The sequence below is a fragment of the Varroa jacobsoni genome, unplaced genomic scaffold (assembly GCF_002532875.2).
Source record: "Varroa jacobsoni isolate VJ856 unplaced genomic scaffold, vjacob_1.0 scaffold_1283, whole genome shotgun sequence".
NCBI classification, from domain to species: Eukaryota; Metazoa; Arthropoda; class Arachnida; order Mesostigmata; family Varroidae; genus Varroa; species Varroa jacobsoni.
In genome coordinates this window covers 198,233-214,042 of record NW_019214185.1, presented here as the reverse complement: position 1 = coordinate 214,042, position 15,810 = coordinate 198,233, and the positions used below count along the sequence as shown (strand labels likewise).

Below are 15,810 nucleotides of genomic sequence, written 5' to 3'. Positions count from 1 at the left end.
TAGTTATATATATATATATAACTAAAAATAAAAAGATATATCCCTTCTACTATACTATACTATTATATATATATATTTTTTTAGTATTATTAACTAACAGCTAAACAGTTGCCTAATGTACAGCTGGTAATTACATCGGATAATGATATCGGACAGCTGCGATTTTGTTTCTTCGCTCGGTAACCGCATCCTTCTAACTGAAGCCTCACGTTTGCAAACCCTGTTCTAAGCTAAACTAAGACGGCACCTAGACTTTAAGCGTTTCGATCGTATAAGTTATATTTTCTATGCAGTGATAATATACCGTATGTTAAGGGAGCTCATTGTCTGTAGCTGAGGTCATACCTTCATTGTCGTACGTAGCGAACTGTTGAATTTAGGCATCTCAGTGAAGGCAACAAAGAAGCTCGGATAGGGAAGTTCTGCTATATGAACCCGTAAGTTTGCCTCCCACGACTTGAGCTGCGAAAAATGCCCTCTCAGATTAATATTTTACTCGATCGACTTAGTCCATATTAACGGTTATACAAGCATGTGGTTCCAGCTCCATTTCACTTTCGATCTTATAAATTTTTAACTGTGAAAGATCTCATCTGCATGACTAGCAATTATATTTCTATTTGTTGGCCAGAAAAACTGGACAGTATCAAAAAGTATCGTTTGTTTTTTGATTCGACATTGTCCGGAGATGCTACGTCACTAAATGAGTTCTCAGATAGGGACCTATTGAAATTATGACAGGTTCATAGTATTACTAACTGTTACATCAACCTGGTGGTTCCTGTAGGTCATGACACTTAACGTAATCTCTCCTTGAAAATTAAACTGTAGATCGAACTCGAGCAGCTGTGGTTTTGCAGTCAGAGGATCTATCTCTATCTTAGTTACCCGAGCGTTCCTTATAGCAAATGTAGGCTCTCCCCAAGTGATACCATACACACGAAGCCTCAAAAAAAAGTTTTCCAGTTCGTTTCGTAGAGCGCCTGCGAAGATCGTCCAACCAAGTCACATCAGATTATATTGGCTTATAATGTAAAGCTTCACCCTCTAAATAGTTTCGGCTCCTATTCGATTTCCACAATAAAATAATCGTTGCGATGCCTGGAGCCCATCGAAATTGGCAAGTATCCAATGTGGATATTCAAGATGCACTCCTCGATACAGACCAAATGGAATTTTGCATTAATATGGATCTTTATAGATGGCTGTGTTAACATTAGTGAACATTGTAGAGGAGGGACATCTTACATTCATACCGTAGACGCTGCGCTGAAGCTGCAAACTGTTCTTCCATTGTCCAAATACCCACTCAAGGAGCTCCGAGATGAACATGCAGATTTCATCGTTTTGCAGACACGTGCATGCGAATGGACACTTCGGTGGGACGTAATCAGCATAGCCCAGACATGATACGTAATAGATGATCAGCCGCGTGAACACCAGGCCCAGGAATAGCAGGTTCAAGGCTGAACTTGTGTCATGAGTCAAACAGTTATGATTACGATTATTGCAAACTGCCAGCAGTTTGTATTGATACGCACGCAGCAATGATACGTACGAGCGTATTCCAGACTTCATCGACCCTATATACGGACTATATTGATAGTATGCCAGGCTATGAATATAATCCGTATATATAATATATAAATTTAAAGTATGCCATAGCTTTGTTTTCATTCAGTTGTCGATTATAATCTGTCAAGGAGCGCATCCATCATCATTGAATAACGCTTACTTTCCTTCTGCTAACAATAGAACCGTACGGATTGACTATAGCGTTCAGTTGTAGTACTAGTCGAATAATAACAATGTTTCACTGCAACTATGAGAAAATCGAATAACAAAATTGATTTTTTGTTTTCTGCTCAGTAGACGACATTCTAACCAAAATCTATATGCATGTATGTATATATGATGAATTTGATTTATCTTACCGTGCCGATCGAGCCAAGCACCCTCACTGATTCCGTAATATACGCAATGGATCACAATTGCAATAATAACGGGTAGAAGGGGTACAGTAAACAATGCCAAACCGCATGGAATTATAATTGGCAACAGCTTTGCCTCTTTGAGAAACTCGTAGAACTTTCCTACGAAATATATTAAATCGACATGTCGCAAGTGGTGCAGGACATCCCAAAGCATGGAACGTTCCGATGATACCGGTTCCCCCTCATCCCTTTGCATGCGATCGCCTTAGTAGTCTTCAGGGTGTGAACACAAATAGACTAACGGCAAGCCCTCGTACGACTTGTTTTTTCTCAACGGTTTTTTCAATACCAGCCTAATTCGTTGCAACACGCACCACTTCGTTTTTGAGATTAGATAGAATCGTTGCATATGTAATTGTAGACCTGAAAACTTTGTTAACGCTTCACCAGAACGCTTTTCTGATCAACAATGTAGGAACGGAGTGATACAGCGTTAGCGCTCAGTATTGAAGTCAAAAACAAAAAAAAAAAAAACTGAAACGGGCGAGCGCAACGTGGACAAAACCTGCTTGAAGTGCGGACAAGCTAAAGACAGAAAAATGTTTATTTTCATGCAAAAAATTACTGCAGATAACACGATCTGTGATCATTTTATAATTATGGCGTCACCACACTGACTAATAATAATAATGTGAAGTAAGTGCTGTAGCTATTATCAATTTTTTCGAATAATTACAATCTCGTATAACCTGATGTTATTAATTTTTTCTCTAGATACGGATGGATGGCTTCTACACTCAATATTGGGTCGTAAAAGCGTTAGAAGCGTTTTATGTCATATCTAGTTAGTTATCTGTGCTGCTCTATACCCTATACATGTGGATAAACCATATCAATATGTTAATAACGACAAAATACTTTGCGATATTTCTAATCGCACGCAAATAATGAATAATTGGTGTTTGGACGCGATCATTGTTGAACTCTAGCTGATTCTGGTAATCGCATATTGCATGTTTGTGTCTTCCTCTGTAGCCTACCCAAAGGTCACAGACTCGAGTTCCGTAACTTGATCGATCTTCCCATTCAGCTAACTTAAACTTAATAGAAAATATATTATACTTTTCTAATGCAAAATTATTCACAGCGAAGCTGAAGCCCTGCTAATCAACTTTGGTTTTTCTTTGAGCTGAAACAGACAAAGTCTACTGTCAAAAACACACACGGTCAGAGCCTTATAGAAACGTATCTGAGCGTCTAGTTACTGTAAACATACAACATATACATAAAAAAAAACAACTTTAAAATACTTTTCACTTATGGATTTTAATTTTTTATCATTTAAAATTTTATTTTGTTAGTAAATATTGGATTTAGTTCTGGCAAAGTGTTACACGGGTACCAAACTTTAGTTGTCCCCATATATTGTTTAATGTGTGGTTTAATGTTACCCATGTATCCACCAAAGTAAGTTCTTAAATATTAGGTTCTTTTATTTTAAGGGAATTTAGCGTACTTGGCAATCTGGCGAACCTGAATATTTTTTCAACTGGTGAATAGTTTACCCCAAAAGAAACTTGTCTGGGAGGGAAAATATTTTTTAGTCCCGAAAATCAGCTTTTAGCAGCCAGCTGTTTGTTTCTTAAAGGCGACAATGCTGCGAAAATTCCTCGAAGATTAACGACGACATTAGACAAGCAGGCCTTAAACAGAAATACAGTGCGCAAACGGCGCAGGACCAAAAGTTGAAGTGTTGAGGATTGGCAATGCGGTGACCAAATGTCAGGGCGGGGTATGCCATAATCGAGGGGACTTTTCACAAAAGCAGAGCTTAAACTCTAAGAATACCGTCGGCCAAAACGGTATTTCATATGCTTTACAAAACTATATCTTAAATACTGAAAATGCGAAAATTGAGTGAAGATGGGTCTCTTGTAAGTTAGCTTTTGACTAGGAAATGTGTGTGGTGCGTTGCACGTGCAATCGACAGAAAAACCCGCCTGCAGCCTATGATTGCCGTAGATGAGGCATGGTTCAATTTCTACCGGTAGCCGGAGAGGGACTAGGCGTGAGAATGGCATCGCTTTGGAAAAAAATGAAGTTGGATGGCAATGTCGAGCCGTACTACTTACAACGTATATCAGGGGTATCTGCCACTACGAGATACTTGCTAAAAATTGAACAATAAATGCTGCCGACCATCTCCAGTTCCTCAAAAGATTCATGGATTATGGTTATTTGGTAACAACGCCAAAACCTATCACCATGCCTCAGCTGCTTCCTGAATTAAGCAAAGGAATATCCTACGCTGACATCAATCCGTTTATTTTCCCGATCTAAGCCGTATGATTAAGGGGCTTCCCATGCCCTAAAAAGAACACACTAGTAAGTAAACATGTCCTATTATCGATTAACTCCTTGAAGCTATAGATAGGGAAATTACACATAAGAACGCAATGTCCAGAAGCTTCCAGAGCGCTGTACAAGTGTGCAAAAAAAATAAAGACACGCACCTCTAACACATATTGAAAGATCATCATTATAGTCTAATTAAGCGAAAAGATATTCAGTTTTAATGTGACGTGATTCACTGTCGGCCGACGTTTTCATATCAGTACGCAGTTGTTAATAAATAATATTATTGCGTAAAATGTTCAAAATCGATTCCTGTGGTGCCAGAAACAATAGACCGATAGTAGTTGTATTGATACTGATAGCTTAAGCTTGGATAAAAAATCGCTTATTACTAAATATTTCATTAAGCTTCGAGGACATCGGCTCGGAATAGAGCCAAACGCAGTAGAGGAATCAAACCCCAAAAACCACTTCCCAGAAAAACGCGTCGTGTTTTTATTACAAAAAAATATTTCGTGTTACATTTTCACATGCAGAATTGCCGGTCTTCATAAAAAATATTACGCTTATTACTGATAGTTACGCGTGCGAATCAGAAAATAGGGAAGGAGTACTGTAGAAGACCACTAGAAGAGGTCTCGGTACCCGATTGTCTTCATCCTGATTTGTAACTACAAACTTTTCAAAGAAAAAGTTTCTGCTTCCGATAGATTCTGGTCGTCGTTTCCTGGCTTTAGTTACTTTGCAAATAAATAAAATCACTATGTATAGTAATAAGTTAGCAAGAGTAATAATTTTCCTTCTATATCCTAACGATTCTCTATAACGTTGCCATACCTTATGCGTGTTACTTTGCGGTGTTCGTTACGAAAATTAAATAGTGTAGATGTATTGGTTGGATAAGGTTTACTGAAAAATTGCATTTACAATTTTTGCATGCTTTTGTAGAACCCTATGCAACGAAAGCTGCTTTGAAATATTTTACTAAAAGATTAATCAAACCTCTTTAGATTCTAGAATGCTATGTTGCGACATGGAGTCCTATCTCTCAATAACTAGATTAAAGGAGAGATGCTCTTGTTTTGCTTTTTGCATTTATTGATTGACTTTCTGTATTACACTATATGTCACTGACACTGCATTCACTTCAGCTCTTTATTTATCAATTTGTTCTTTAACCGCTCTTTTGACCATTTGCCGGTTAAGTCGCCGGCACAACTGTTGATTTCGAATCGCTCTCTTAACTCCCGCCCCTTCTGAATGGGTCCAGACTTAAATCCATTTTCTTATTTCGGCAAGCACACAAAACCTTTCGTGCTTATGACTAGTTACCTACAACATAAATATCGTCACAATCCCAGTTTACCAACACCGTATGATGTGTGTGTGCTACAAGCAACCGCGAATCAGTCCTCTGTCCACCGATAAAGTTCACTTTCATCTACAAACCTTTCGACAGTAACAGCAGACTAAATTTTAATTGCTCTGGCCGAAATGTTTCGTTTTAGTCTTCAATTCACAGCAATAATGTCTCAACTAGCGATTATTCGTATATCAATAACAAGAACGGATAAGATCACCGAGCACGTGAGTCGTCTTTCGCTAGCTAAATCTCGAGTTTGTCTGCGGACTCACGGCGCTTTTCCGGCTGCACTCCAACAAAACGATACATCGGCGCTTCAGTGCTTGCGCGATAGACTCGTCCTGATTTGTTACGCGCTTGGCCGAGCGCTTCTCCGAGTCCGAACTTCGCGGCTTCTACTGTCCGCGCCGTTGCAAGCCGTAGTGCTGCTGCTGCTGCCCTCCGAATGTACAACACCAGGGCTAAGTACAGCATCGTTGCCTCCCCTCAAGCAGTCACAGCACCAGTTGTGCCATTACGGAAGTATAAGCGAGACTCGGCGCCTCACGCAGGTATTGCGTTGGGTGCAGGAGTGCGTACGTGCTGAGGAAACGAAATTCACCGCCAGACGCATGAAGTGACCAGGAAATAAAGCGTTTTGACGGTGTGGTGAGTACATCGATATTACGGGATTGCGTTAAAAGCTTTGCGGCTAACGTGACGTCGGTGTGAAACGCGCAGAGGGCTCCAGTTCGCAGCCCTTGTGGGTGCACAGGCGAGGACAGCGTGACTTTTCAGCGTGGTTTTGTCAAAAACACATATGTATATATTGCTATGGTTGTCAATTATTCTATCTACAGTCGATTGTTCGGCCGTCTCTTATTTAGAAAATTTGTTTGTTGAATGTAAGAGACAGCTTAAAACAATTAAATGAAATTCTAATTTGTGTGGCATCGCGTGATCGAATGATTTCATTCTCGTCTCCATTGTGTCTACGTGCGAATTGTGGCGCGTGCCCTAAAGGAGCTGACGGGAGGTCAGCGTCGAGATGGCGGCTGGATTTGCGGCCGAGTTCCTAACGCGCGCTAAGGAGCAGGCTCCAGTACTTGTGCAACGAGTCAAATCGTATTGTCCAGGAGCGTGCGCCGATGGAACTGGACCAGGAGGGCCAAGCGAAGGCACGGGCCTACGCGGGGGTGCAGGCACCGAAATGTCCAACTTCCAAAAGTGAGTAAAATCCCGGCTATCGTAACTGTTTTATTATCGACCTTTACATAAACCATTCTTATTTGCAATTATGCTTTACCTCCATAGCATTCTGCCATTTTATCGAAAAAGATACAGAGCCTCTTTGCGAAAAACCCTTACCATTTCTATTTTTTTATGGATTGCATATCTGGCTGAATTTCCAGTTATACTGAAGAGGGCGGTTATGCAGAAACAAGTTTGACGAACGGTGCTCGCCTCGAACGGCAGGGAAGCAGCGTTGAGGTGGACGAGTTCGGGGACAAAGGACAAGAAAAAATCGATGAATGGCAAGCAGGGTGGAATGTCACCAATGCGATCCAGGTAACTCGTGTTAGCCTAAGATATGCCGCTCGATTCGATCATTGCTAGCATCAACACCTGTTAGCGTCGCATTTCCCTCACACGGAAGTATCTGACTCTAACATATTTACTTCATCAAATTCACTGCTGTCAATCTACAATTGTATACATGGTGATAGCTTAGTCGACGCACACGGTAAGGAACTAATCGTATAGAACGAAACGCTTCGATAAGTAGTTACGAAAGATATTGTAAAGTAAACCTATGTAGCTAGCAAATAGGATGACTTTAACCTAGTTAACGTTGACAACTCCGACATAGAGAACTGACAGACTAACTTCTGTAATTAACTGTCGTTAAATATGTACAGCGTGGTTCACAATCTTGATCACTTTTTTTAGCCTATTTTCCCTCGTGGCCCGACAGCGTAGAGGGTCAACTTGAAAAATGCCAGTTTACGTGGACATTAGACTATAACGTAACGTGCGACTCACGAAATCCTCACACTTCCACTACATCCAATGCGTTCCAACCCATAGGGAATGTTCATCGTGAGTTTACCGTACTCCGTGCAGCAAGGCGGCTACTGGGGTATATTTGCACTTGTATTTGTCGCGTACATCTGTTGCCACACGGGCAAGATCTTAGTGGAGTGTCTTTACGAATACAACGACAAAGGCGAATTGATTCGTGTACGGGACAGCTACGTGTCCATCGCTAAAGTCTGTCTCGGGAGTAAGTGGGGAGGCCGGAGCGTTCATTTCGCACAGGTCAGAGTTAATTTACAATAATATTTTAATCGGTTTCGGGGTGAAATATTTAGCGGGGAACTTAACTTATCTCTTAACTTTTTCAAAAGAGAACTAGTTACCTACATATTTTGTCGTGAGATAGTGCAACGATACCGATATGGTCGCTTAGTATGCTTAAGGACACGTCTCATACAAGTGAGGCCTGGATGCGAAAGCCGGCATCGACACATGGATTGTTCCGTACTAAATACGCATAGCCGCTTTCATCTCTCGCTTCAGGTGACCGAATTATTGATGACATGCATCCTATATATCGTGTTATGCGGAGACTTGATGGTCGGTTCGTTTCCCGATAGCCCGATTGACCAGCGATCGTGGATTATGATCTTCACCATGATTCTTCTGCCCTGCGCGTTCCTTCGAGACTTGCGCTCGGTTTCAATGCTGTCGTTCTGGTGCACGATGGCACATTTGTTCATCAATGTCATCATTCTTGGATATTGTCTGCTCTGCGCCGGCGACTGGGGCTGGGGAAAAGTAAGCTGGTCAATCAACATGGACAAATTCCCTGTCACCATGGGCATCGTCGTATTCAGCTATACATCGCAAATATTTCTGCCATCGCTCGAGGGCAGCATGATCGACAGGAGCAAGTTCCATTGCATGCTCAACTGGTCTCATATTGCTGCTGCCATGTTCAAAGGTGACTGCCTCAAAAAACTTCTATCGATTCCACAGTTCTATCAGAGATTCTCAGAAAATATGATAATAGCACCCAATACTAAGGTACGAGAAGAAGTGCAAAACTCCAGTATCTAAGCAGAGTCGTTCCATTGCCCAATAGCGATCTTCGCCTGGTTGTGCTTCCTGACCTGGACGGATGAGACGCAGGAAGTAATTACAAACAACTTGCCAACGCGCGGTTTCAAAATTGTCATCAACCTAATTCTTGTCGTGAAGGCCCTATTTTCATATCCGCTTCCATACTTCGCCGCAGCAGCACTATTGGAGCATCAGTACTTCCGCGAGCGGCCTAAGACCCTATTTCCTTCGTGCTACGCGATCGACGGAGAATTACGCGTGTGGGGATTGGCCGCTCGTGTTGGCCTTGTCATCTTCACTATGCTACTGGCTGTTTCAATTCCGTATTTCGCCCTCTTGATGGGGCTTATCGGCAGTTTTACTGGTAGGCTCGTTTGCACTGAGCATTGATTATGTCATAGATAAAAATATCGGTCGCATGCGTTTGCCCAATCAGTATTATAGATGTCGTCACCACTTTTTTTTAATTTGTAGTGCCTAGTCCCGTTTCTTACACGGTCATGTTTAATAGTCTAACCTGTTGAGAGAATCGCATGGCTCTCAAGCGCACTTTGGGTACATTAGAATATCGCTATCTTTGAGTATTTACTATGCTTGAAGGTCAATAAAAAGCGCAAAGATGCCGCCACGCCTACCAGCCTTACCACACCTAAAAACTACCTGCCTTACAGCAGCACAGCCTTAACAGCTAAAATGCGTATTATTGACACTTCAGTTGTTTCTTACAAATGTTTCAATAACTACTAGGATAAAATTTACCATTACCATAAATAATCAACGTTCCCGTGTAAATAGTGTATTATTTATGTAAGTACACTAATTTACTTTTTTCTTTTGCTGTTCAGCACTTCCTAGTTTCAATAATGGCAACAAGAATATCAATGACGTAGTCAATTCATCCTAAAACACACATTTTTCTGTAGTTGGACACAGATGAATTGCTACATCCCGATAGGACTGGAAAAATGGTCCTCATTATGGCCATTTCCTCTTTTTGATAAAAGTCGTCTCTTTTTTGTTCGTAAGCCTTGACGTCTCACTCTGTTCTATGGAGAGTGAACGTGGTTGTGCTAACTGCCGCATAACATTTTCGGTTTTTTTTGCCTATCGGAACCAAGGTTGAACATGCATAAAGTTACTTTGCTCAGTTAAATAGCATTATTTTTGGAAAACGAGCGTTATTCATTCGACATCTATGCCCTTAACAAAACGTTGGAGTCTATTTAGCTGTTCTATCACAAAACCCTACGCAAGGTACTATTCGACCTTTCCCAGTTTTTCACGAAAAATTCAGTCTGCTAATTTTTTTTCCCGTCACTCGTCGATATACGATGATGGAGACCTTTATGGCAGCTTTGCCGATTTCGTATAGTTTTTTTGGCCGCCTGAATGTAAACATAAACAGTACTGGTTTGGCTCAATTACCGATACATTACATTATACAATAAAAGATACGTTCAATAGAAGTCATTTTGGGACCTTTATCATTCCCGTCGACTATTAGTATTTTCACAACAGCAAAAGATAGAAATAATTAGAGCAATACGACAACGTCCCAATGAGGTTTTTCTTGCATACAAAATTGGGTTTTATTTGTAGATATTATAGGTGTCACCATTGTAGTTTATTTCACATGCTGTCGCATTTTAGATTGTCGAACATCTCCCGTTTTTCAAATAGATGCTGTTATGAGTCCATTGATAGCACCTAATGATCATAATATTGTTTATTATCTATGTGATTTTTCTCTCCGCTAGGCACGATGTTATCGTTTATCTGGCCGTGCTACTTTCACATGAAGCTCAAGTGGGGTCAAATAGAAACATCGCAGATCTGCTGGGAGGTGTTCATTATCGTCTTCGGCGGTATCTCCGGAATTATCGGAATCTTCACATCGTTCGCTGGTTTAGTGGAGGCATACCATCTACCGATGCCGCCTATACCAGTTCTCAATGAAGCCTAAACGATCGCATAAGCTTGATGAGCGCAAGCAGTTACTGACAGATATATCATCCTGCAGGACATTCTACTGCTCTAACAGACGAACTAGTTCTGAGTTAAGCTCTCGCTAGACGCTTCTGCTACGAAAGCGCACCGAACTTTGAACTTAAAATGCATTATATAGCGATTCCGCTGTTTCGTACATACATAGACATGACGAAGACATTGATCAGTGGATCAATCAATCGCGGCTTCGTAGCTTAGCCTCTCTTCGAGCGTTAGAGAAAGACGCAAAGGTGTTTTCTATTTGAGTTTGTTTTATATTTCCTGGATTGTGTGCATGAATCTTTGACGGCTGCACATTATTCGTTGCGCATGAACAGAACATTTTCGAATCAGTCTTGGCGGTCATAATCTCGGCGAATCATTCATAGCCGAGTATATATATATATATATATATATATATATATATATATACATGTACGGTTCCGTGACAGTCACGAGTCTGAGCCGCAGCAGTTACCGTCTGATAGATGTTATGTTCTTTCGAAATGTACAGCTGTTTCTAAATGTGTAGGTGCACTAAATTTAACATAAATCTATCTAAGTTCAACGAATTGTTGAAGTTCTTCATGGAAATTCATGTTTGTCGTAAGTGGTCGATGCTTTTTGTTTAATCTTAATTCTCCCTAATTTTTCTTTACGGGTTCTTCTGCTGGCGGTTCAACGATGATGTGGTCACGTAGCCTTACTAGAACCTTAAGTGAATGTTATTTTTGCCGTGGCTACCTCAAGAGGTGTGCATGCGTCAAATGAAGTTCCCGACCTCTTGATTTATAACGTCATCGTAGAAGATTACATTGGTTCTCTTTACAAAAAACATTGTTTCGTTCTATTATTTGTACGATATTGCTATTGTCTCATGCAGTAATTGGCCGCGTATTGCGGTTATCTTAGCGGCCTGTAACCAAGTACAGACATTTCAAGATCTACAGGATTGATATACAAAGCACAATCCACCGGTTGGGCGGGCTGTATTCAAACCAGAAAATCCGAGCACTACAATTGTTTTATTACACCAATAAAGATAAAATAAACGCGATGACTATAATGACGCACTGAAACACGTATACTGTTCGGAAAGTCACAAACTGGCATTACTGTCATCAGTTGAATTGTTGTAAATAAGTAGCTGTGATGTTTTCTTCGTGTACACAATTATTATAGTTATTATCATAATTATCATTATTATAATTAATACTACTGCGATTACTGTATAATACTGAATAAGTACCAAACCGCCCGACGTTTGCTCGGGACACTCCGGATGGTGGTGCCCTGACTGACGGCAGGACCGCTGAGGTGCCGCCGGTTACCGGAAATGGCTGACGGTTCTTTCCGCTGTTCAGGATCTGAGATGGACGCTTGAATTGCACGCAATCGGATGACGTCTTAATGGAACGCCTAGCAACGACCCTACGCACGGCCGCTTCAGATCGCTTCAGCACTACCTCATAATCCAAATTGACCCCAAACAAATCTGGCAGTGCATGCAACGGTGTTAAATGCTTTTACAAAAAGTACAGTTGCCTTTGACAGGAAACACAGAACTTTCTATCTGCGTACTGAATTAATTATTCCAAACCCAGTTTTATCACGATCACTTCCACAAGATCTGTAACTGACATTCTTGCGTAGGTTCGTTGACCGGCATTTCTGACAGTGTGTCCGTTATTACAAACATAGTTTGCCGTGAAAAGCATCCGACAGGAACTAAAAGAGCGATGAGCGTGGATTTCCAATATCCGATTGACCGCAAAACCTCGTAGGTGACCCTCACAGCTTACTCAATCCCGCACCGAACAGTTAACACCCATATATTACCACTGTAAAGCCCACAGAGGTTCAAGACCATTAAACTACCTGAGATCACTTTCCTCGTTTCCATAAAGCAGAAAAAGAAAGACATATGATCAGAAAATGAGCATATACAAACCATACTCACCACTAAGTGCAGTAAAGGCCAATTGTTTCTGTCGAATTTTTGAATGGAGGTCTTCAGGGCAGTTGATCGGGATTACACCATGGTCACCACTACCCGTGTCGAAGCTAGCAATCAGAACTCAATGAACACAGAGGCATAGTGTATTCCAATGTAATGACTAAAAAACAATTATAACAGAATAGTAGTGATGAGTGTCAAGGACTAGATAGCATACGAACGATTAAATAGAGTCAAAGCACAACATAAAGTGAAGCAGGCGTGCAGCCCAACGGGTTGGCCCACGAATGAAACCAAATCAGTCGAATGTAATGAGGTAAATCTTCAGATCGTATCGGCTTCACGACTGTACTAACCAGTGGTACAACTTTGTGTGGAAGATCTATGGTATCGTAGTCGATTATGAGAAAAAGAAAGATAGCACTTGCGTCAGTGTACGATAATATAGGATTGATAACCTCAACAAAGAACGAAAGAATGGCATGTCTTTTAGATCTACAAAAATCACACGGGTTCAAAAGGTAACAAGCTATGGTAGTGCATGCACAATGTTCTATATGCTAATAGAGACAAGGTCGCCCATGTTTAATCAGATCGAAAGGAATGAGTAAATATAATTGTTAACAGGAAAAAGATTTATGCTAACTGCTAATGAGGCTAATGTTAATGATGCCGGAAAAATGAGGTGATCCAAATGGGCTGACCGAGAAAAGTGTTAATTACTGCCGACCAGTCTTGCTCCTCTCGCCGTATGCCGTACCCTTCTATTTTCGAGGTGGTCTAGTGAGGTGAGCTCGTGCAGCTGCACATATGTGCACGCTGCATTGAAAATCGTACAGCAAGGGTGACTTCACGAGTATTTGCTAACCTAGGGACAAACAGTGTCCAGTGATGTAACCTGTAAAGTGCCCACATCTAAATGGCGGGAGAATTACAATTATGATTGATATTATTATGAATACGATATAATATTAAAGGCGATATATATATATATATATATATATATGATTACACTGACAACAATTATAATAACAACAATCGCAAGACGAAGAGCATATAATCAAGATATAGATATTATTGCAATTATAATTAACTATAATAAGCTGAAATTAAGCGATATAAGAGAGGTGGCAGAAATGAAGAGTAACATTATGAGTGAAATAGTAATAAACGAGAAATAAAGAAATGCAACAATAAGAACAAGTCTTCCATTGCTGGATTCGACGTTTCAAGCTGGCTAGAACAAGAAGTGGGGCAATGCAAATACGACAATTATTTTTTATTTTCATGGTAGTTTTTAGGCCATAATAGCCAGAATAGGCCAGGCCGCCCAGAACCCTCTGCCAATAAATGAAAAACCAAACATTTTGGACATGTGTTTAGATCTGTGTAACATTTAACCGTGTATGAAAAATGCTACGCAGACTAATTATAACCAACATACGAATGTATGTACAGATTATTATAAATAATAATTCTATATTGTTTCAAGCATTTAGGTTTAGCATGTTCGGTTTAGTTCTATCTGCTGTTCTTAAATCGCTATAAAAACAGCAACCATTGTAAAAATTATTGTTAACTTACACGTATTATAAAATAAAAGTGTGCTGTTTACTTTGTAAGTATTCGCGCATTTCCCTAAAAGTTCGACACGCCGGTGTGAACGACCGAGAAATCCACGTAAGCAAATGTACAGGTAGAAACAGATCTAGTCACTGCGCCTATATGAAATCTATCAACCTACATATAATATATAACATACTATTCAGCCTATTTACGAGACCTCTTATTATGACAGATCGTTTTCCGATATCACGACGGCTGAGAAGAATAATTACGAAAAAAAGCGCGCGAACCGATGTCAGCACATAAAACGAGGCGTGATATATTATCAGTTGCGGTGATCGACTCAACAGGCGAAAACAATAATGAGAATTCATATATTACAAAAGAGAAGAACTAAGGATGCACCATCTAGATGCTGATTGTGTGTAAGAATCACTCATATCCTTCACAACTGAATGACGTTTAGTTATTATTATTATATATAAAGGAAAATTTAAGGAGGTTTCTGTGTGTTATAAATCAAAAATAACAAAATAAATCTCTACATATATTATATAAAACATGTTGTATACATGTTAATTGAATGAATGACTTGAGAGTTACAATGAGCGTACATGTAATATCAGTTTCCATGTTCCGTATTCTGTAATACCACCTGCCCATAGCGACTGCGATCAATATTGTGATTTCAGTATGTCGATTTATTGATCGATGGATTGCTGCTCCTCTGATATAATTGTAGCCTAACTGACAAGTGAAAAGGAGCTCGAGCAAAAATTAACCGATACTAACTATAGGGCCCGTTCCAAGCTATTATTTTTAGCGAAGCCGACAAAAAGAGCGTGTGATAAATGTGTACGCTGTTAACGATTTGATGATTATTGCTATTGAAAGTAGCTAATTCCAGGAACGACGCTGATACAAATGAGGGAAAAATTGTGGGATCCGCATATAAATAGCACAGATAATACATAAGCAAATGGAAAACTATTAACTATAGGTGAAAACAGATTTGAGCCAAATAAAACCAATGGACACAGAATGGCAGTAGTAGCAAAAAAAGCCGGGGCAAGGATGATGAATCTAAACGAGCCGAAAAAAGAGAGGACGTAAGAGGGGGTACGGAATGAGCCAGCAGCGTCAAAACAAAAGCAGACAGATAGAAAATACCAATGATTAATCGATACATGGAAACAAGGCTATAAAAAGGAAGCTTATTAGGAAAAACAGAGCCAAAGAAACGTATTGAGAGTATTGAGTTTGAGAACCGTCAAAGAGCAAATCAAGTGTATCAGCAATAAAGAAAATTCAAACAGATGTCATCACGCGCGCAATGACTTCATATATTATAGTTGAACTAGAAGTGAATTTAATGTTCTTTTCAACGTTTCTTTTCCTTCTTCCCAAAACGTCGACTTCAGGCGCCAAAAAATTAAACTTTCAGGCAAAAAATAAGTGCATCTTACAGCTATTTTATGTTTCACTGAGGCTCTGAAAACTGCTAGGACAGCCGAGGATAGGAGACCTTGGAACTGAAATAATCGCTA

General features: G+C 40.1%; 2 protein-coding genes across 2 annotated transcripts in view; one reads left to right on the top strand and one right to left on the bottom strand.

The window, feature by feature from the left end:
- The window catches only part of LOC111268424 (uncharacterized), a 7,308-nt gene extending 5,169 nt beyond the window's left edge, over positions 1-2,139 (bottom strand). Inside the window, exons 1-4 of the mRNA XM_086971693.1 lie at positions 1,935-2,139; positions 1,249-1,466; positions 760-983; positions 346-462 (exon numbers count right to left, since the gene is read on the bottom strand). Of these exons, the coding sequence (XP_086827819.1) occupies positions 346-462; positions 760-983; positions 1,249-1,294 (387 nt within the window). The 5' untranslated portion in view covers positions 1,295-1,466; positions 1,935-2,139. The remainder of the gene's footprint in view (positions 1-345; positions 463-759; positions 984-1,248; positions 1,467-1,934) is intronic.
- A 3,236-nt stretch (positions 2,140-5,375) lies between these two features.
- VGAT (vesicular GABA transporter) lies at positions 5,376-15,585 on the top strand. Its single transcript, XM_022847407.2, has 7 exons — positions 5,376-6,300; positions 6,655-6,858; positions 7,044-7,200; positions 7,720-7,950; positions 8,212-8,635; positions 8,777-9,118; positions 10,512-15,585. The coding sequence occupies exons 2-7, from the start codon at positions 6,680-6,682 to the stop codon at positions 10,715-10,717; spliced, it is 1,539 nt and encodes a 512-aa protein (XP_022703142.1). The 5' UTR covers positions 5,376-6,300; positions 6,655-6,679; the 3' UTR covers positions 10,718-15,585.
- Positions 15,586-15,810: the final 225 nt, after the last annotated feature.